General features: G+C 37.3%; 1 protein-coding gene across 1 annotated transcript in view; it reads right to left on the reverse strand.

Moving 5' to 3' along the window:
* tei (teiresias) overlaps nt 1-22,019 on the reverse strand; it is a 282,830-nt gene that overhangs the window by 45,275 nt on the left and 215,536 nt on the right. Inside the window, exons 5-7 of the mRNA XM_065230249.1 lie at nt 12,292-12,448; nt 11,815-12,084; nt 11,424-11,600 (exon numbers count right to left, since the gene is read on the reverse strand). Of these exons, the coding sequence (XP_065086321.1) occupies nt 11,424-11,600; nt 11,815-12,084; nt 12,292-12,448 (604 nt within the window). The remainder of the gene's footprint in view (nt 1-11,423; nt 11,601-11,814; nt 12,085-12,291; nt 12,449-22,019) is intronic.

Raw genomic sequence — 22,019 nt, forward strand, 5'->3', positions numbered from 1 at the left:
AGAAGTTGCGGACAAGTATTGTACCTTCCAAGAAAAAATATACACTTAAAAAATTATACATTTTTTTTTACAAAAAAAAAACAAAATTATCCCTAAAAATTAAAATTACTCAAATTGCATATTTTTTAAATTATTTTTTTATATTTATTTTGTAGTTTAGATAAAGTAATACCTACTGACACTGTGCATTTGCTGGGCAAATCATAAACAAAAAAGTTATGAAGTATTGAAAAAATAAGTAGTTTCCAAAATACCACCTACAGTTATCGAATATCTTTAAAATTAACACATCAAATTTACAACAAAAAACCTCATAATGCTTAAATTGCCCAAAATTGTTATTTTCGAGATACTCGAAGGTTAAAATTCACAACATGGGATTTGACTTAATTGATTACAACATGGAATATATCAAGATTCTGACAAGATAGAAAGTTACTGTCTCTGACAAAGTTGTTCAGGAGACCATAGCCTTGTCGCTGGCGGACAGTAGTTCAGAATTTTATCACTACGTAGCGCTAGTATACATGTGAAATTCTCGCATGTGATATATCTGGAGATCCTGAGCAGATAAAAAGTTACTGTCTTTCACAAAGTTTTTCAGGAGAGTTCAATAGTTCAGAATTTTCTCACTACTAGACGCTAGTATACACGTGAAATTCTCATATAAAATATCTTTAGTTCCCAACCAGATAGAAAAGTACTGTCTTCGGCATAGTTGTTCAGGACGTCAAGGCTTTTTCGCAGGTGGACAGTAGTTCAGAGTTTTCTCACTTTGCGGTGCTACTATAGATGTGAAACTCTTGCATATAAAATATCTCTAGATCCTGACCAGATAGAAAGTAAATGAATTCGGCAAAGTTTTTCAGGAAGTCAAGATCTTTTTGTTGGGTGACAATAGTTCAAAGTTTTCTCACTATGCGGTGCTAGTGCCTTTCTCCCATATTCAATAGCTCGAGATCTTGATCAGCTAGAAAGTTGCTGTCTTCGGCAAAGTTGTTAAGGGGGGGGGTCAAGACTTTTTAGCTGGTAAACAGTATTTAATAATTTTCTCACCACGTGGCATTAGTATTTTTTTTTTTTCCTTTGTTGGGTACATTTTTCCACTGCGACCAGTTATTTGATCTATTGTGGTGGGCCCCGGTTTAATGTATGCCACATCAGCGTGTTGTATCACTATTTGTTTGAGTGATTTCCACTAGCTGACTATAGGCATTGTCTCAGTAAGGTATTATAGAACGAATGAACTTTATTGCCTTACTGGGATAAGTCATCCATACTTCTGAGGGCTGTATTAAACCCTTATCGAAAAATATTTTCCTTTTATGAAAAAGTGCTGCACAGTTACATAGTAAATGTTCCGAGTTTTCACTCTCTAGGTTGCAGAATCGACACTTGTCATCTTCCAATTTGCCTAGCTGTTTTAAATAATATTTACTTGAACAGTGGCCCGTAACTAGGCCACTTAAAGTACATAGATCTTTTTTGGAGAGACTAAGAAGTCTTTGAGTTGCTCCTTTATTAGGTGATATAAATCTTTTGGACTTTCGAGCTATTTTAGTGTTTTTCCAAATGTTATCTATCATCGATTTTTCCCAGTTTTTTAGTTCCATTTTGAGGGTACATTCTGAGGCCCCACAAAATGGTTCTGGACCTAGGAATGGTTTAGGCATTAGTATACATGTACACTACTCGCATATGCTATATCTCGAGATCCTGATCAGATAGAAAGTTGTTCAGGAGGTCAAGGTATTTTGGCTGGTGGACAGTAGTTCAGAATTTTCTCACTTCATGATGCTAGTATACATGTGAAATTCTCGCATATAAAATATCTCACGTTCTTGACCAGATAGAAAGTTACTGTCTTGAACAAAGTTGTTCAGGAGTTTAAAGCCTAGAGTTTATGAGAAAATTCAAAACTATTGTTCACCAGCCAAAAGACTTTGACCTCCTGAATAACATTTGTTGTAGACAGTAACTTTCTATCTGATTAGGATCTCGAGATATAGCATATGCGCGAAGTGTACATCTATGCCACGTGGTGAGAAAATTCTTAACTACTGTTTACCAGCTAAAAATGCTTTGACCTCCTGAACAACTTTGTCGAAGACAGTAACTTTCTATCTGGTCAGGATCTCGAAACAAACCACATGCGAGAATTTCACGTGTATTCTAGCGCTACGTAGTGAGAAAATTTTGAACTACTGTCCACTAGAGAAATCTATCTGATCAGAATCTCAAGATACTTTACATGCGAGAATTTCGCGTGTATACTAGCGCCACGTAGTGTGAAAATTCTGAACTGTTGTGCACCAAGCAATAGGCATTGACCTCATGAACAACTTTTTCGAAGACAGTAATTTTCTACCTGTTCAGAATCTCGAGCTTAGCATACGCGAGAATTGTACACGTTTACTAGCGCCATGTGGTGAAAAATTTCTAGGCTACTGTCCACCAGCCAAAAAGTCTTGACCCCCTGAACAAGTTTGCCGAAAACAGTAACTGTTTCTGCTCAGGATCTCGAGCTATTGTATATGCGAAAATTGCATGTATAAGTTATTAGTTCGGGCCTTCGGGGGGCGTTTTTAAAAAATAAAATTAGAACTACCAACTTACTCGACTGAAGGTCTGAACTAGAATGAATTTATTCTTCTAAAGCAAAAAGTTACAATGTGCTATATACTAAAGGGTTTAATGGAAAACGCCTAGTGCGCGAATTATTACTTATATGCTATCTATGTTTTGTCTGCTGCTAACCGGCTCGGTGTCGCTGATGGATGGTCGCCTCGTGGAAAGGAATGGGAATGCTGATATACAGAAATATGATTAGGCATTGGGATGCAGTTCTGCTGTTGTTGTTGTTGTTGTTGTTGTTGTTTCTGTTGTATCTTATTATTGCTGATATCGACTGAAGTTCCTGTCGATAGTGTCGTTGAATTGCTTGTAATTGGGTTCTGGTATGATTCCAGGAAAGTGCTGTACTTAACTTATATACTAGCGCCACGTAGTGAGAATTTTCTGAACTACTCCACCAATGAAAAGATCTGGACTTCCTGAAAAACTTTGCCGAAGACAGTAACTTTTTATATGGATCTAGAAATATTTTATATATGCTAGAATTTTACATGTATACTAGTGCCGCGAAGTGAGAAAACGCTGAACTACTGTCCACCAAGGAAAAGGCCTTGACCTTCTGAACAACTTTGTCGACGACAGTAATTTTCTATCTGGTCATGATCTCGAGATATATCACATGCTATAATTTCACATGTATTCTAGCACTACGTAGTGAGAAAATTCTGAACTACTCTCCACCAGCGAAAAGATTAGGATCTCTAGAACAACTTTGCCCAACACAGTAATTTTCTATCTGGTCAGGATCTCGAGATTTTCCATGTTGTAATCAATTAAGTCAAATCCCACGTAGTACGGACACCGTTTACGCGGTTTCCATTCACATTTTCTCTATTATCCGCATTTTTTGGGGGTTAACTGTGATAAAAGTTTAGCTTGTTTAGTTAAAAACAAGTTTTTTAATGAATACCCGTTGGTTTCATATCGATTGGTAGCTCGGCTGCAAAATGGCAATGGAAAACTCACACTGTTGTACAAAGTACAACGCGCGAGTACTCGTGTTATAAAAGTTTGCGCGAGTAACGGAGGGTTAATCATACGCATGAATTAAGATATAATTAATTAGCTTAACTAGCTAGCCGTATATGGGGCCAAACAGAAAAATACACTTTTGCCATACCGTCTCTTACTCATAATTAATTATATCTTAACTCATGCGTATGATTGAAAAACTGTGAACAACAAAGTTTGAGAAAATTAATTGGGCTTTTTGTTAAAAATATTTTTAAGATTGAACACTCACGAATACCATCTCAAAAGAGCAAAAATTGATCAAATTATGCGATAAGTGAATTTTAACCTACGAGTATCTCGAAAATAACAACTTTGGGCAATTTAAGCAACATGAGCTTTTTTGTTGTAAATTTAATGTGTTTTAATATTAACAATATTTTAAAGATATTCGATAACTATTGGTAGTATTTTGGAAAATACTTATTTTTTCAATAATTCATAGCTTTCATGGAGCATTCATCACCATGGAGATGGAACCCACAATGAATTTCAAAATGGTGTCAAAAATTGATTTCCTGTCCCTACACGTTATTCTGATTAGAAAATACCCTATTGTTTTTGACTATATTTCCTACACAGAAAAAAAAATCTGAATTTAACTATCGCGTATAATCTCCCTTCGTTTAATTTAAAGCTATACTTTGCATAAACAGTGAAATCGTTTGAAAGTTTGCATACAATATTGCTTATTTATGCGATATTGCGCTTAAAGTTACACGAAATGTCGCGTAAATTTATTTCAAATCTAGCGTTAATTTTATGTGCGCTATATCTCGCAGAAATTTACATGAATTTTTCATACGGTGTAGCTTTTATATGACCGGAAGCCACCGTCTTGGTTTGACATATGGCGTCAGGCATGGATTTCCGGTCCCTTCACATCATCATATTCTAAAAATACCCATATTGTGGGGTATTTGACAATTTTTTCAAAAAACTTTGCTTACGAAGTAAACCTAAATAACGAAGTTTTTGTTTTACGAAGCAAATCCCGAACAACGAGTTTTTTATACGCACTGATTCGATTGACAAGCCCTCGGTTTGGTTCATTAATGGAGATTCCAGTGAATATTGAAAAATACCAGAGATATTATTTTAATTGTTGTGAAGTTTAAGATATTCATATTAATTGTTATACAGTTGAAGATTTTCAGAGAGATGCCTGATAAAGCTGAAGTCGTGATCAAATATTCTTAAAACTTCTAAGCTCTATCCTGACTTTATAGGACTTTCAAGTGCCAGAGAGAAGCTGACAAACGTCAAATGGAAATCGGGAATTTGGTTAACATTGGAGGCATTTGGTGAGATCCTTCCATTACACTGTATTTTATATACCATTCATTACATTGCATATTACTGTTACATTCACTCATAACCTAGCTCAGAGCGTTTGGTACGGTATGTCCACGCATCCTTCCACCCCTGGAGATTCACGAAATGCATCGCTGTTTAGATATACCATGCCAGAACCATACTTGACGCGTTCATAATGATAACGCACTCGTCTATTTTGACAAGATACTTTTTAAAACCTTGTAACACCATCATCCCTAGAGCACTGAAACTGATTCTTTACTGTCGATCAATTCATATAACATCTCTCAGATATTCTCTCATAATGCCACGTTGGAAGATCAAAGTTCTCCATAAAATCCTCTTGATATTTCTATTTTCAATGCTTTTGGTGTATCAGCCATTAGGTTTTATTGATCTTCATAATGTCCTCTGCCTTGATTTGTTTTCTGTACTGAGTACCTATCCCAAGTAACATTTTAAGTTTTATGAAATACTACAAAGCAACTATAAAACAATATTCATAAAACCCTGGTCAAGGCTATTTTGTCATTAATGCATCCACCACAACCTCATTAAGACTAGAATATGTCTAGTTGGCCCACCCTGGAGAAGGATCTGAAGGGTGTATTTTCGAAGCTCTTCAAGATTGATTTACTGCAAAAGGTTGTATGACGAACGCATTGAGAACCATTTGAAAGCTACAATAAAAGCTATTTAGCAACAATAAAAACCCTTTCCGAGCCATTTCCCCTAGCCGCATGCTGAATCCACTAGGAAAGCATCAATCAAGATAGAAAAGGATTTATGAATCCGATCTTATCAAAATAATTAAAATAGTAACTGATGGTATAAAAATCTTGTTGAATATCCAAATTTATTACAATAGTTCTCATTAAGTGGGCTAGTTTTAAGTGCCATATTAAATTTTATGTGAAATGTACGTGAAAACATCGAAAAAATTAAGCCCACCCTCGTAAAACGTCGATTTGACTAATTATTTAACATTGAAAAAAAAAAAATATATTCTTCAGATCAAGCTTGGTCGAGATTTTTTTTTTTATTATTTTCGCATTTAAATGTTTGCTCATTGCTAAATTAACCAAAATAAAGTTATATCTAAGGAAATATTGATTGAAAATCGAAGATTGTAAAAAACAAGCAAACTAATTGTAACATGGCGGTGGCATAAAAGTTGAATTTCATGGGTCATTTGTGAAAAAGTTGTTTTGCTTTCAAGAATTCCTTAATAAATTAATAAGGTATTAAAATGACTTTTATGAAGAAAACTTGCAGGCTGAATTGTATTTATCTGAAGCCATTTTGCTTGATCCTAACCCGTTCAGATTTATGGCAGCATTTATGGAGGCAAAGTTGCCTGCAAAAAGTTCAACGTCAAAGTTTGTTTATCTTTCGATAGTTGCGCTGTGAGATCCAGGATTCTTCCAGGCGATTTTCTCCCGATGGATTGGGAGCAGTTACTCAGATAGTTTGCGATACTGTTTTACAACATTTCGCATTTCAAACAGCTGGAAGCGCAATCGTTCTCGAAAAAGATCCCCTTCTTCCGGATGGTTACAGAAGTGCACCATTCAATGATGCAGAGATGTACGGTTGAATGAAATTTTCGGAGAGTCTTTCGCCGAATAAAATCGCTGCTTTGGATCGGAAACCAGCTAATCTCCGCTAACTAACAGTTTCAGTGGTTTGCTGTCGGTTGTTATTTCGATTGTCATCGCAAAATCTAGAGAAGGCTGGTATGTTTTTCAACTTTAGACAATGTTTTATGAGTTCGAGGGCCCCGCTCACTTTACTCATCTCCTACAGATGGTCAGCCGTTGGTGGTGTGCTGGTTCTTCTGAAGAAGTAAATTTATCTGAAATCGACTTTATTTTTTCATCCTACTTCGTCTATCCTTCGAGATTTCCTTGTCATAAATTTGGCATTTATTAACTATGAGGAACCATCTCTTAACCTCAATTTGTAAACAAAGTAATTGGGGAGTTAATGATGCACTTTAAAAAGGCTAAAAAGCAACAATAAATGCATTTTTCTCTAATGCAAAACCTAATTGTTTTATGGTTGCTTTTATAATGATAGAACACGTTTATAAAGAATTTTATCATGACATTAATAAACAATTGCTAATGACGTTTATGCTTGAATTACAGAACAGTTTTAAGGAGGGATTGATAACTGTTTTAAATTTATGTTTAAAACAAGACAGTTTTTGGCTTTCCTGCCAGACTATAAAAGGTTTTTAAAACAGCAAAAAGCTGAATAACTAAGCAGGAACGTTTTACACTTTAAAATGCTATATTTAAACTAGATTGATTGTTCATTGCCGTTATAAAACCATCATAAATCAGAGTGGATGCTAAATGGTTACTGAATTGTTACTTGGGATGTTACCGACGGCAAGGAGGCATCTGGACCCTACCTATCGATCCATCAACTCATGGACCGGGGACCAACGGGCTTACTTCCCTTCCGAAGGGCAAACATACTTTTGAATATAAAAACCAATAATTGATCCATAAAATATTGAAAAACGTTCCATCCAAAATATCCAAATGATCTATAAAACATCGGAGAAAATCCTTTACAAAGTATGAATGATTCATAAAAAATATCAATATGATCCACATTTTATGTGAAATTTAGCAAGACAATTGTAAAAATGTACCGCTTAATTTCTAAAGAATGAGCATTGAAATTGTACGAATTACCCATAAACATATTGCAATTGATCCATAACACATTCCGCAGTGAACCTTAAACTAAAGAAAGTGATCCATAGAAAATCAAGTTTACGCACTTAAAAAATAGCCATGTTTGGATTAATGAAAGCAACTTCCTCAGAGCAGTCTCGTTTTGGACAGCTTGAAGCTGAAATAGGTTTTATTAAACTAATATAAAATCTACACCAATCTTAATGCTTATAATAAAACCTATTTCAGTTTAAAGCTGTCCAAAACGAGACTGCTCTGAGGAAGTTGCTTTCATTAATCCGAACATTCTTCAAGAACAACATCGGATAGAACCTCAAAATGTCAGAGGGATCAACACCACCGTTGAGTGAAGAATAGAACAGCGATCGGAACTGTACGCTTTGTGAAGTTCATGAACACGTAAATGATATGGTCCAGTGTGATGTCTGCGATTTCTGGACCCATTATAGATGTGCTGTAAGACAACAGCTGAAAAGGAGGTTCCGTAGACGTGCTCGAAGTGCACAAATATGCTGAAGGCGCCAAAAGGAACCAAGAAGTCTGTCCCAAAGAAACCACCTAACAGAAAGAATAGTGCGAGGAGTGATGCTGGATCCGATTCTGGAAAATGAAGTACCAATGAGGTCAGCCTGGAGGACTCCCTAGACCAGTTTCAGCAGAAGAAAAGCGCAAAGGAGTTAAGCGCTGGAGGAAGAGAAATTCCTTTATGAAAAGCGGTAGGAGGCTGAGCGGGAGATTTTTCTAACCGAGAGTTATCTTCCGTCACTCTTTCAACAAAGATTTTGCTAGACTTAGGATTTAGTGATTCAATTATTATTTTAGTTAGGCACGCCAACGATGTTGAGAGAGCTAGTTACTAGATACTAAGGGTAAATCTTCTTTTCCTTTTTTTTTCGTTCTTACTCCGACCTATCTAAACTCACAGCTCCGTTGAACCAAACCTGAAGTCTGTCATTTCGTAGCTCTTCGAATCTCCCACAGGGTTGTCGCTGGGCTTGGCGGTACAGGGTTATTCCGATATTCCGAACAGCCATGATCCATATATTAGACGTATATTATTCACGTTTTGGACACTATATCAGGCATAACATTTGATAACGGCACAAAAGCATTTGTAATGAAACTTTCTAAGGCCCTTTACACGCGAACCAAAGTACGCCCACGCAAACCAACAATATCATCGGATAGGGGTAGCTATCACCTTTCCGAAAGTGGTATTGGTTCGCGGGTAAAGGGCCTTAGAAAGTTTGTTTACAAATGCTTTTGTGCCGTTATCAAATGTTATGCCTGATATTATTAATTTTGATCCATTAACCATGAAAAGCTGCTCCATTACTGCGTAACTACTTGGGTTTACTGTCCTGTCGTGTTTTTTTACGTAGAGGTGCGGAACGATGGCCAAGCGTCTAGAATTAGCTTCTAAAAGAAGCTTTTATAATAATCTTCTTAAGAAAATATGAAAAATAAATGTTAATTTTATGGATCATATCTAGCGTAGGTTTTTCAGTTATTGGTAGACGTTCCTTTTATGGTTTGTTCCAATAATAATCAATGGTATATACATATGTTTTTCATGTTTTGGACACTTTTTTAAATTTGATCCATAAACCTTGGAAAACTGCTACATAACTGCGTAGCCACTCAGGTTGCTCAATTGCCTAAATTTACCTCCCTAACTCGATATCCTCCCTAACTCCATGGTCCCTTCAATTTCATTTGAATAAGATTTACATTAAGCCACCTAGATGTTTGTTCAAGACTTCTGGCTCACCAGATTTTTTTTTGTGAAGATCGCTATCCAGTGTTGCAGGCTAATAAGCTATTTTTTGAAGATCTCCAATAGATCATCAACTCAAATAACATTTCTTAGATATTCACTCATAATTTGATCAAAGATCTCCACGAAGACCTCTCGTTGTTTGTTCAAGATTTCAGGATCATCAGGTACCATTCTGAAAATCTCCATCTGCCCAGAAACCCTTAATCCTGTCAAATATTCTCTCATACTATCATGTTGCTCAGAAGTTATTTACAAAATCTTTAGGTGCTTGACGATTTCTGTCTCCAAGTGTTTTTTAAGATTTCAGGATCATCTGCATTAAACGGTTAGTAGATCCATGGTGTCAGCTATTTTCCCCTTGATATCAACCCACTTTTGGTTAGTGCAGTTATAGGTGATGTAAATTTTGACCATGATAGCATGGTCAAAATTTACATCACCCATAACTGCATTAACCGATACGGCCTAGAATATGAGGTGCCTTTTTGGTGAACCCATGAACACTCTTTACGCTCATCTGATGATTTGAAGCCACCCATAATTTTGAGAGGATACATGAACACTAGGGTGGGTCATGCTTGTATGGCGGAATTTTTTATGGATCAACTCAACATTGTAGGTGGCTTCAGCTCATCTGAGCGCATATAGCGTTCATTGATTCACTCAAAACTGTGGGTGGCTTCAGGTGAAGAAAGTGAGATGAAAATTGGCTGCTTAAAGTCAGATCGAAAGTTGTTTTCCAGTTATTGTTATATGTGACCACCATCAGGAAAAAGGAATAACATAATATTAAAACGATCATTTGGGGCACATAAACCCAGGGCAATTAATTTGTTTCATCTATTAAACTGTCCTTGATAAGCGGCAACTAAATGACTCGGTTAACCGGGTGATCCAATTAGCCGGAGTGAAATTTTTATCAAGCCTCCTGATAATCGAGTCCGACCAGCATTATAGAAGACAAATTAAATACATGAATTAATTACTTTGATAGATTTATGAAACCACTGGTTGATACAATGTTATAACTTTAGCAGTATAGTTTTAGAAGTTTCTTGATTAATTTCTTGACTTCGCGAAAGCTGAAGTAATCCCTCAATATAACGGTACATAATTGTAAAAAATTCAGCAAAACATATCCAAGTTTATACAAGAGAAGAGCGAGTAGCTATCAAAAGCAAAATCAGTATTGCAAAGGAACTTTCATATCACCCCTGCAGACAGAATCGAGCAAGATTAAGCCAGTTATTTTAATGAACTCCTACACACAGGTTAACTTTCAAAAAATTACAGCACACACCAACATGTTGGTCCGGACACCGATACATTCAACGACGCGTGCTAAGTTGCCACGTGAAACTTGACTCTTTGGAAGTTCATCCGACCAGCAAGAAATACCTGTACTGCCAAGTTCTCGTCTCTCTATCGCTCCCATCAGAGACGGTAACGTAACGAAATTAACTGCATTAGTGAAAAGTTTTGCCTCTCAAGTATGCACCAAGCCGGAAGCGTATCTTTTCATCCACAGGCACAAATGCATGTAGATTAATTCAACTAGATAGTACTTTTTCTCGTTAGTTTGCCGTTTTGCCGCCGGCTGATGGAAAAGTTGAGCATCAGATGGAAGCAAAGCAGCAGCAGCAGCAGCAGAAGAAAAAACTTCATTCACCAAACTAAAACATCCTCCACGTCGACAGACAGAGAACTTGAGTTCTACCTTGGGCCGACCGATATCAACCGAAAGTCAGCAGGAAGGAAATATCTGAACACGATCTAACACACCTGGCTCACACTTCCGCTGCTGGTTTACCGTCCATTCCCGAGGCACACCGACACACCTAGGTAGGTACATGACGGAAAGCTAGCGACGATTGTGCAATTCACGAGATAGGAACGAGAACAGCCCGTGTATTTGAACAAGGAAGAAAACGAGCAGAAATTTTCGAAAGATTAAATTATCTTTCACTTACCCTGCGGACACTGAAGCGTGACGGAGCCACCGAGTTCCACTTCCATTTGGCCACCTTTGAAATTATTAGCACCGTTCTGCAGCCCGGCGGCCGCAGACGTAGCCGACGAGGACGACGACGATGAGGACAGTGGCAGATCCTGCTCTACGGGTTCCGATGTGACATCGACGGAGTCATCTGAAGTGGGAGAAAAAATCGTGTTAATCAAAGTTTCCTACAAAAAATGGGGAAAAAATCAATACGGTGTTCTACTTTTGTTCATGATTAAATTGTCTCCAGAAAGGGGCAGATTTGCTTGTTTTAAAACTAGTGCAAGCAAATGGTTTTTTTTAGGTCACTTCAAGTTTGACCCGCAATATTTTAAAATGTAAAACAATAAAATTCTACTTACACCTAACGCTCAGATAGTATCCGATGCTGGAGTACTGGAAATTGAGATGACGCGAGGTGCACTTGTACCAGCCCGAGTGTTCCCGCCTAATCGCGCTGAAATTGAGAAATCCATCGCCGGTCTGCGGCACTGGGGTTTCGCCGTCGTCTTTTTGCCAGACTGGCGTCGACGGTGGATTCGAGTCGACGTCGCATTTGAGCGACACTTCGATGCCTTCCCGCAGCGGATAACCAAAGCCGGGCGTCCTGGTGATGGCAAACGAGGGCGAATCTGTTGCGACGAATGCCGCACAATGGAAATGAAAGGGATTTTTTAGCTAGCATCTAACAAAACGAACATTTGTAGTTAGGCAGTCTCGTCGCAGTCGTTGTCAGCGACGCCGGCGGATGAGTTTTCCGCACTGTCACGTTTTTCCGTGCTTTGTTTGTGTGCTGCAATTTTGGACTAGCCAGGTGGAACGTATGGTTCGGTACTTACATTGAACGTCTAGCAGGATCGAGGCGTTTTGACGCATTTTGAGCGTCGGATGTTCCATTACGCAGAGAATGCGCGCGTTGTGATGCACGCGAAAGACTGCCGGAAGTTTTGCTTCCGAAATAGCACCTGCGTTTATTTTGTACGGCTCCTTATCCTGCTACGGTGGATTGGGCGCGGCATATGGCATGTTAAAAATGAGGGGGAAAAATAGACACAAGAGTTAGAAATTGTCGTTTTCCAGCTAGCTTTGGGATGTGCAAAGAAAATGGAAAAGTTACTTCTGGTGATTTCCGCGTTTCATAAACATAGGGCTGTGTCATTCCGCCAACAGTCATTTAGCTGAAGATTATTTCACCGAAGCAAAAATATCACGCCTTTCAATGATATTTTTGGACGGAAAATATTTTAAAAATAATAACAAATACTGTGACGATTCTAGAGAAAATAGGGTTGATGTAACTAATGACAGGAAAATATTCCAAATAATAGGCCGAAGCATTAATACAAATTGCAGAAGAATTTGATGATCTAAGAAAGACAAGATACTCTCTTGGAGATTTTTGATAAGGATATAGAAAATTACATCATCACCTGGAGCTTTCATATTATGATCTTTTTAGTTATAGATCTTACTTCGTCCAAATCAGTCCCTCAGGAATCATCAAAAATATTTTCCCGAGAGAAAATATTCAGATAATCCTGAGCAACCTGATTCTCAATAGGACTAGTAAAACACAAACTGAAATTATGGGAATTCTCGGTGATCAAATTTTTACCATATTATTTAAGCGCTGGAATAGGCTAATGAGAGAGAGAAGGATTAGTATTTTCCATTTAATTCCACTACTTTATTTGCTTGACAGATACGCGTATTTCGTCCTTCTCTCTCATTATACAGGTATTCCACTAAGATGCCCACATTCATCAGGAGGCTAATGAGGTTTTTTTTTCAAAACGGTTTGGAACTCGGGTCTAATTTTGAAACATTATTTTCAAAAGTTTTGTTCCTCAGGGCAAAGAATCGATTTTTAATTTGTTTTTGTAAATCTCACCGGATAATTTTGATAGCAGGATCGCGTGTTCTTTGATACTGCCGCCTACGGACATTTTTCAAACGGATCAAGAGCTGAAGATCGTCGTCTGTTATAAATGAATTGGATTTAACCTCGCATTTTGGTACTTAGGCAGCTCTTGCTTCAACTTAAGAAGTAGTCAAACATTCGAGAGCACTATTAATATCATCTTTGGTTTGCAAATGAATATTTGAATCAAATTTATATTCCATAAATGTTCGATATTGCTCTTAATCAGCTCTATGGTAATTGCAAGTGGAAGTTTATTTCCTGAGATATTTAAAAAGTTACTGGAAGGTACATAGTGGAAGATGCTAAGTTTGAAATAACTTAAAGTGGTCATCATATAAGATGAGGACATCAAAGTATAGAGTTGATAGTTCCGTTAGAGTACGACAGTGTGAACATTCTACATAGAGAGTAGAAAGCGAGCAAGGACAACTTTGAGGAAGGTACAAATCTGGTTGATCATATCTCTTTACCAAACTCTCCAGTTGGAGAGGGATGGGAGGAGTATCCCCCCATCATCACTGGCAAAAGGAGATAATCGCCGATTTGCACATGTACCTACGATGTGTGGAAACAGTTCGATCGATATCGCACGTTATCTGAAGGGAGGCATCTAGTCGTAGGTTTGGAAATTGCAGCTATTGTTGCCTCTACCACTGTTTCTGCTCCTGTCATCGTCGATTTGACGCCTCTATATACAATTTTTACACTGCCGTACTCTAACGGAACTATCAGATTGATTGAATTTGTAAAATGTTGTTACTATAGGAGAAGTTTTAGTACACAAAGATTGTGAAGTATATTTAGCCAATTAACTTAGAACTAAATTTCAGTCAATACCTTTCAAATGTTCTATAAATATGAAAAATCGCATAGATATAAGAAAAACCATTTGCATGTTTTTTTTAAATGGTGACCCCAAACTTATGATCGGGAGTGTACGTACAAAAAACAGAAAACATTTCTGGTATAAACAGTCGGATAAACACAACTTTCCACGCTTTAAAAAAGTTCATTCTGGTAAAACAACGAACAGTCATACGCAAACGAAACTGAACCAGTCAAAAACATTTCAGATATTTTCTTATTGGAATAATTAAAATGCATTGCAGAATTTTTAAAACGTTCAACGTATCATCATGGAAACAGTCTGAGTGAACCATGTAATTTCGTATTATGTATTAATACTTCTATGGATTCAGATTCATCCTACAGTTTAATTGTCCAGAGCACAATTTAAAGTTCTGCTTTTTGAATTTCCATGTTTTTGGTGAAACCAAAACTTGCTAGCTTAATTGCTTCATTAAAAAAAATCTATAAATTTATATTTTTTCAAATATTTAAAAGGGAATTGCAATTCGTAACTTCAACTGCCATTTTCCATATGGGACTGATAACATATTATACAAAGTAAATGCAGCACAGTTTTAAATTTGAATAGTGAATCAATATGAATTTCCGAGCAACAATTTAACGAACCTTCTAATCACTTAAAGCTGTTATTTTATGATAAATTGATTGAACGTGTCATTCTAATTCCATTTATTACGACCCTAGTGGAACTTTGCACTGGCCCTCAACATAGTTTTCTAGAAGCACTTCCACAAGTGTTAGTTGTGAGCTTTCTAATCCAATTACCATTTCTGTTTTAATATAATTGTGTGGTGGTCATTGTACTCATACTCTCAACCCAAAAAATTCCCAGACTGGAGCAGGAATCTAACTCACTGATCCTTCAATTGAAATAATGAAAACCCAATCTTGAAGTGCTCCGTACAAAATAAAATTGTGCATCAAACAGAAATTAGGGCAGGAAAATTCAACAATATTTTAATATATAATAGCCACTTGAATCTTTATCTGGAAAATACTTCTGCTCCATCAGGTCATGAAATATACACGTCACGTCATAAAAACTGATAAATACTGTGAATATTATTGATTGTAAAACATTGTCCAAAAAGCACTATTACCATCTGATGACTACACTATGGAGGGCACTGTAATTAACAAATGATAATACAACGACAAACTGCTTAGTAGCGTGCTGCCAGGGGAAACACCACCAATTACAAAAAATATTACACCGGTACATCTCTATAAAAAAAAGTTGGGGTTGTGTACAAAACACAACCGCATGGTTGACGTAGACTACGTTGAGATGTTTATTGAACTTCTCGTGCATTTTTCTTGATATTGATTTAAAAAACAGTAGAACTAACTCATTTCCTCAATTTACTTCATTTCTTCTCATTGACATGTCAATTTCCTCACCCTTATTAATTATTTTTCGGACTTTTTCTGGGCTTTCCGTAAGGGATATTTTCGCATATGAAACACTTGTCTTTAATCATTTGTTATAAAATGTGCATTGACATCCCATCTCTGCTGTTATAGATAACACGTTTAACCAAACGCTTGATCGCAGTGGGAAATCGTTCACTAGCATGTATTGGACATCCCAGTCCAAGTAACGTTGTAAGTTTTATTGAGGTTTTAAAGCAATCTACAAGTCTAAATCATGGTCTACAGTACCCTCATAAAACCCAAATTGTAACTTGGGAGGTAACCAATAACCCCGCTAATTTGGATTGATTTTGTTATATAAAGTCAACATACGGGGCTTTGGCGAATTATTAGTCGAATTGTTACTAAGCAGGCTTGTTGGTTACTCGGGATTGCCTCCTCACTTTCTTTCCATCATCATAATCAAAAATTTGATATTCAGAGTTGTGATACAGAAAATTAAGAAGTTTGGTCCATGCTCAATATTTAAACATAATTTGCTACTTCGAGTAATCAAACATTCGTCCATCCAAGCAGGATCATAATTCTAAATGTTCATTGGATAGCTTTATGTCAGAATTCATCCGTCTTTTAAGCAGATAAAAAGGAACTAAAACTACAAGAATTCAGAAAAATAAATCTCTTAACTTTTGCCATTCTTGCATTTACACAAATACACTCTAACCCATTTGTAGAGGTTTAATTTTTGTTGGACCGAACTAAACACAACACCACCCAGAAACTCGCTAATCCACTTTGTGTATGAATCAAGGTTGCAAAGACTCATTTCAGCTAAAACAATGTTTTTCTAAATTATGAAATAATTAGATGCCATGATCAAATTTTGAATTGGTAAGATACAAGAAGAGGTTGCAAAGAATGTGTTTGACATATTTAACCTGTTTGTTTCACTTCATGAGAGTCACAATCAGCGATTTTTCACAAACTCACTCACTCACTCACTCACTCACTCAGCGATCAGCAAATCGCTGATTGTGACTCATAGAAAGCAAAATTTACAGGTTTTATGTTTCAAACGCATACTTTGTAACCTCTTCTTGTAAGTTACAAGTAAAACATGCCATCATACCATCTTTTGGTTTTATTATTCCGAAAAACATTATTTTAGCTGAAATGAGTCTTTGCAACCTTGGTATGAATTCTGTAACAAACAACAATGTAATTTACTTCTTAAGGGGAAGTTCACCGCTCCGAAAAAATAAATACGAAATAATTTTTCTAAAAATATTGAAAAAAGGTATAAAGAATGGAAAAAAAAATCCCTTTTATCTAATTTTTCTAAGAAAATTCAAGTGCAAAACATTTTTTATAAATCATTATGGTACATTGACTTTTCAGTTTTACTGAGAGTTCAATTTTTTCCATGTATCTCATCATTTATATGTAATTTTTGAAAAAAATCTAAGGAAGAAACCGATTTTCTTGGATTTTTGATAATTTTTCCCAATATTTTTAGAAAAACGTGCCAATAATATTTTTTGACGTAGACTACGTCTTACGGAAAGGTACTGGGGTTAAATCAAAAATCTAAAATTGCGACCGTCACGAAAAGGTGTAGGGTTTTGAAAGCTTATAACTTTGTCATTTATAGATGAAATAAAAATCCAAATACACCAATTGAAAGGAAATAACTCTCATAATCTGCTACAGTAAACGCATTTTCAATTTTTCATAAAAAAACTGACGATAAATGTACACATAAATAGTGATAATTTTATCACTGTTTCCATGAAATAAACGTTCTTCCCAAGCCCAGGCTTTTGTGCCTCAACTCATTTTCGCTTTGGACGGCGGGTAACCAGGTAGCAGCAGCAGCAGCAGCAGCAGCAGCAGCAGCAGCAGCAGCAGCAGCAGCAGCAGCAGCAGCAGCAGCAGCAGCAGCAGCAGCAGCAGCAGCAGCAGCAGCAGCAGCAGCAACAGCAATAGCAGCAGCAGCTGTAGTAACAGCAGCAGCAGCAGTAGGAAAGCAGCGGTTCCTGTCAAGCACGCAGCGTTCGAGTTTTGCACCTCGAACCTTGCGCGTCATTCCCGTCTAGATCACTGGCTGCTGGCAGCGCCGTTGCCTCGATGGCGCAAGCGCTCCGAAGTGGATAAACCTCCTTGTTTGAATGATAACGATCCCGCGTTCTACAAATCTCGATTACTTTTTCGAAAGGACATATCAGCTTTTGTAAACAACGCATTTTATCGTCGGTTTGGCAAAACTGATAGCTCGCCCACGCATAATAACACCATTTCTTGGGTACGCTTATAGATAAGCTATGAAAGTCCATCCTACATGGAAAATTATGCTATAGAACGGTTTATAACTGATGGGGGCGAGGCGTAGCAAGCCATTAGATTGCATGATTCTTCAAGTAGGAGGGACTTACAATGCTATTATCTTAGCATAAATTCGACAGTGAGCGTTCAAAAGAGCCTACTTGCAATGATCGACTCACTTTATCGATTTTCTCTTAGTATTCCTATATCTAAGCGAAACAATTGAAGCTGAACATTGCATTAGGTCCTTAGTAGCATTGACAGATTCTCTTCGTCGACTTTCTCCTTGTATTTTCAGCACACAGATCGATAAGAGCAGCTTTTTTTTAGCGACAAACATAACATGAAACGGTAATGTGCTCAAGTTATTAACGAAAGAGAAAATCGACGAAGAGAATCGATGTTACTAAGCACCTAATGCAATGTTCAGAAAATATTATCTGAAATTTGTTCAATGTAGTGCTATAACAGGTTGTATTGGCTATCAAAGAAACAGCAAATGCATCAAGCGAGTTATTAACTAAAGAGAAAATTGATCATCACGGTTACGTCCATATGTATGCTCACTGTTGAATTTGTAATCTGTGATAGATACGGAAGTCACTTTTTTTCCCACCACAGAAACGCCCAGTGTTCTTATGCTAAATAACGTATCTACAAAACGCGAACAAACTCTTTAAAAACAGCAATATTCAGTATTTTTTTTGTTTGCTCATTTGGTAGATAAAAGATATAACGAGATCTTATTGGAGGGATTTATGGCTAATCGAGATATTTCCGATCAACTACGAAATGCTGCATAACATTGGTGCAAAATTGTGCACTCCGTTTTGTGTGTGCATTTTTTTTTAGCGTTTTGAGAAGTTGAATCGTTGTGGAAACTTTATTTCTGATCAATCTCATTACTACATAAAAATTTCAAGATTACAAATATCAGCTCTCACAAAACTTATAACAAAGAAACTGTTGGACACTTCAATGAATTACCTGAAGAAAGCCTTGCTTATATCTGACTGTAATTTAGGAACCAAATGTAATAAAATATGTATTCGCATTTTATGAGGTCCTGAATTTAACCAAGTTTTTCTTAGTAGGAAATCCAAAATATGAATATAGGACCAAAATCATAGGTTACTTCTACTGTCTTCAATCAATATCTAGAAAAATGCACGATATATTCACTACACAGCTTAACGTAGTCTACGTCAACCATGTGGTCGTGTCTTATACACATCCCCATTTTTTTTTCGGGCCGGTAAACTTCCCCTTAAAGATGTAAATTATTTTTTACCGTCCCTCTGGATCCCACTTCAACGCAGGGACGGTCCAAAATCATCAAAATTCAGTTCGTCAAGCAGAATGTCACGAACACTAGCGTGTAAATTTATATGGTTTTGACAGTTCTTACATTAATGCATCTATTATTTGTATAAAACATCCAAAGTCCCTCCTTTTATTACATATTATGCAGAAAAAATACTTTCTATGCCCCGCCCCTGACAGCCTTTCCGCCGTTTTTTAAATGAATGGGGCGTGACAAAAAGTATCTGTCGTGCAGAATATTTAAAAAAGGATGGACTTCAGAGACTAATTGCTTATAAAGAGGCGTAAATGACATGCAAATTTTCTCTCAACTAAAATTTTTGGCCCTTTGGCGGATGAAAAAAAAAAACGTTAAATCTTTTTAGGTTGTCTTTATAGGTGGATGAGGGGGAGAGTTGTTTTATAAAAATGACATTTGTCGCTTTTCATATTATTTGAACGGGACCGAAAACAGTTTCAATAACACTTTCTGTAAAATATGTGTGGTCCTGAAAAGGACCAATTGTTCGATATCCACACATTCCACATCCTCTCCACCCCATCGTTGGTTGTCATCAAGGCGATCACGCTGACTGCTGCTATTTTAAAGGGTGATACGGTCAAAATTTTGTCAAGGGAAAACGCGTGTAAATCGGTGAAATCGTTTATTTAAAAAATCAAATTAAATTTCTTTTTCAAGTTCAGTTAGTATAAAATTCAGGAAAAATATTCAGTTAGGCTTCCGTTTTTCCAAATCCGAATTGCCGGGCCTTACGCTTGACCCCTGCCATCAGATTTTGTACAGCTTCTTCGCCACAGAAAGCCAGTTTGCCTTGAACTGCTGCTCGCCCTTAGCAGTTTTTTTGGTCTTCTTTAGGTTCCGCTTGACAATAGCCCAGTATTTCTCAATTTGGCGGAGCTCTGGCGTGTTGGGAGGGTTCTTGTCCTTGGGAACCACCTGCACGTTGTTGGCGGCGTACCACGGTCTACCATGGCCTTTTTACCGTAATGGCAAGATGCCAAATCCGGCCAAAACAGTACGGAACAACCGTGTTTCTTCAGGAAAGGCAGCAGACGTTTATTCAAACACTCTTTCACGTAAATTTCTTGGTTGACAGTCCCAGAAGCTATGAAAATGCTGCTTTTCAAGTCACAGGTATAGATGGCTTGCCAAACCAGATATTTCTTTGCGAACTTTGACAGTTTCATGTGCTTGAAAACATCTGCTACCTTTCCCCTTCCTTTTGCCGTATAAAACTCCTGTCCCGGAAGCTGCTTGTAGTCGGCTTTGACGTAGGTTTCGTCGTCCATTACCACGCAGTCAAACTTCGTCAGCATCGTCGTGTACAGCCTCCGGGATCGCGCTTTGGCCGTCGTATTTTGTTTATCATCGCGATTTGGAGTCACTACCTTCTTGTAAGTCGATAGTCCGGCTCGTTTTTTGGCTCGATGCACGGTTGTAGACGATACACCCAGCTTATTTGCGGCATCTCGGAGAGAGAGGTTAGGGTTTCGCTTGAAACTACCGGCAACTCTCTTTGTCGTCTCAGCGGCTTCCGGTTTTCGATTACCCCCCGATTCAGACTTCCTGGCTGTCGACAAACGTTCACCAAACACTTTAATTACATTTGTAACGGTTGATTTGGCAACTTTTAGCGATTTTGCCAACTTTGCGTGCGAGTAGCTCGGATTTTCGCGATGCGCGAGCAAAATTTTGATACGCTGCTCTTCTTGCTTGGACGGCATTTTGACAACTGAAGAGTGAATTCCAAAATCAAAATAGGAGCAACATTCTACACACACACACCTTCAAAATGAGGGGTGTTCAGGTTTTTTAAATGAAAAATTGAAAGAAATACGTCAAGTTGATATTGACCAAATTTTGACCGTATCACCCTTTACCGTCCAGTGCGAAAATGAGCAGATTCACAACAGCAGCGCTCTAGTCTGACTGCGGTAATGTTCAGCAGAGACAGAGGTAAAAATTCAACCTTTTCCTGATTTGCTCCTGCTTCTGCTTGCCACGCCATCCGAAACTTTAATGAACGGAGGAACGACAGCAGGGCTCTTATTTATTTTAATGGTTCAAGCAAAACGATGCGTAACCAAATGGCATTCGATTATGACGACTTGGTTTGGAGAGAACGTTTATTTCATTGAAACAGTGATAAAATTACCACTTTTAATTTGTACATTTTTCAACTACTTTCCTTTGAGAAAGTTGGAAAAGCATATACTGTAGCAAATTGTGAGAGTTATTTCCTTTTGATTGGTGTATTTGGATTTTAGTTTCATCTATAAATGACAAAGCTATTATCGTTAAAAACCTTGCACCTTTTCGTGATGGTCGCAATTTTAGATTTTTGATTCATCCCCAGTACCTTCCTGTAAGACGTAGTCTACGTCAAAATAGGTTATTTTTTGAATATTAGAATAAATGCAACCACTCCAGGTTTCCAGTATGTTAAAAAGCAACATTTGAGCTTTATTTTCGAAAATGTTCAGCTTAAAATGTTATATTTTTCAGCTGGTGGCAGCCCTGCAAACATACAGATGCAGGCAATGTATTTTTCAATTGCAGGACAAGGTTTAAGTACTGAAACATCGGAGAAAAGAAATAATTTGTGTTTTGAGTTCTTCATTGGAAGTAGGTTTGATATTATTCTTAATGGCACACATTCTGCAGTAAACAGCAATGAGAGAAAGCAACTGCAGGCAATGAACAAAACACACCTACCCAATTAAAGAACTATGAAAGTGATGATGATTTCAAAA

Source organism: Ochlerotatus camptorhynchus, unplaced genomic scaffold (assembly GCF_037179485.1).
Source record: "Ochlerotatus camptorhynchus isolate MF236.1 unplaced genomic scaffold, CSIRO-AGI_Acam_v1.1 ptg000329l, whole genome shotgun sequence".
Classification (NCBI taxonomy): domain Eukaryota; kingdom Metazoa; phylum Arthropoda; class Insecta; order Diptera; family Culicidae; genus Ochlerotatus; species Ochlerotatus camptorhynchus.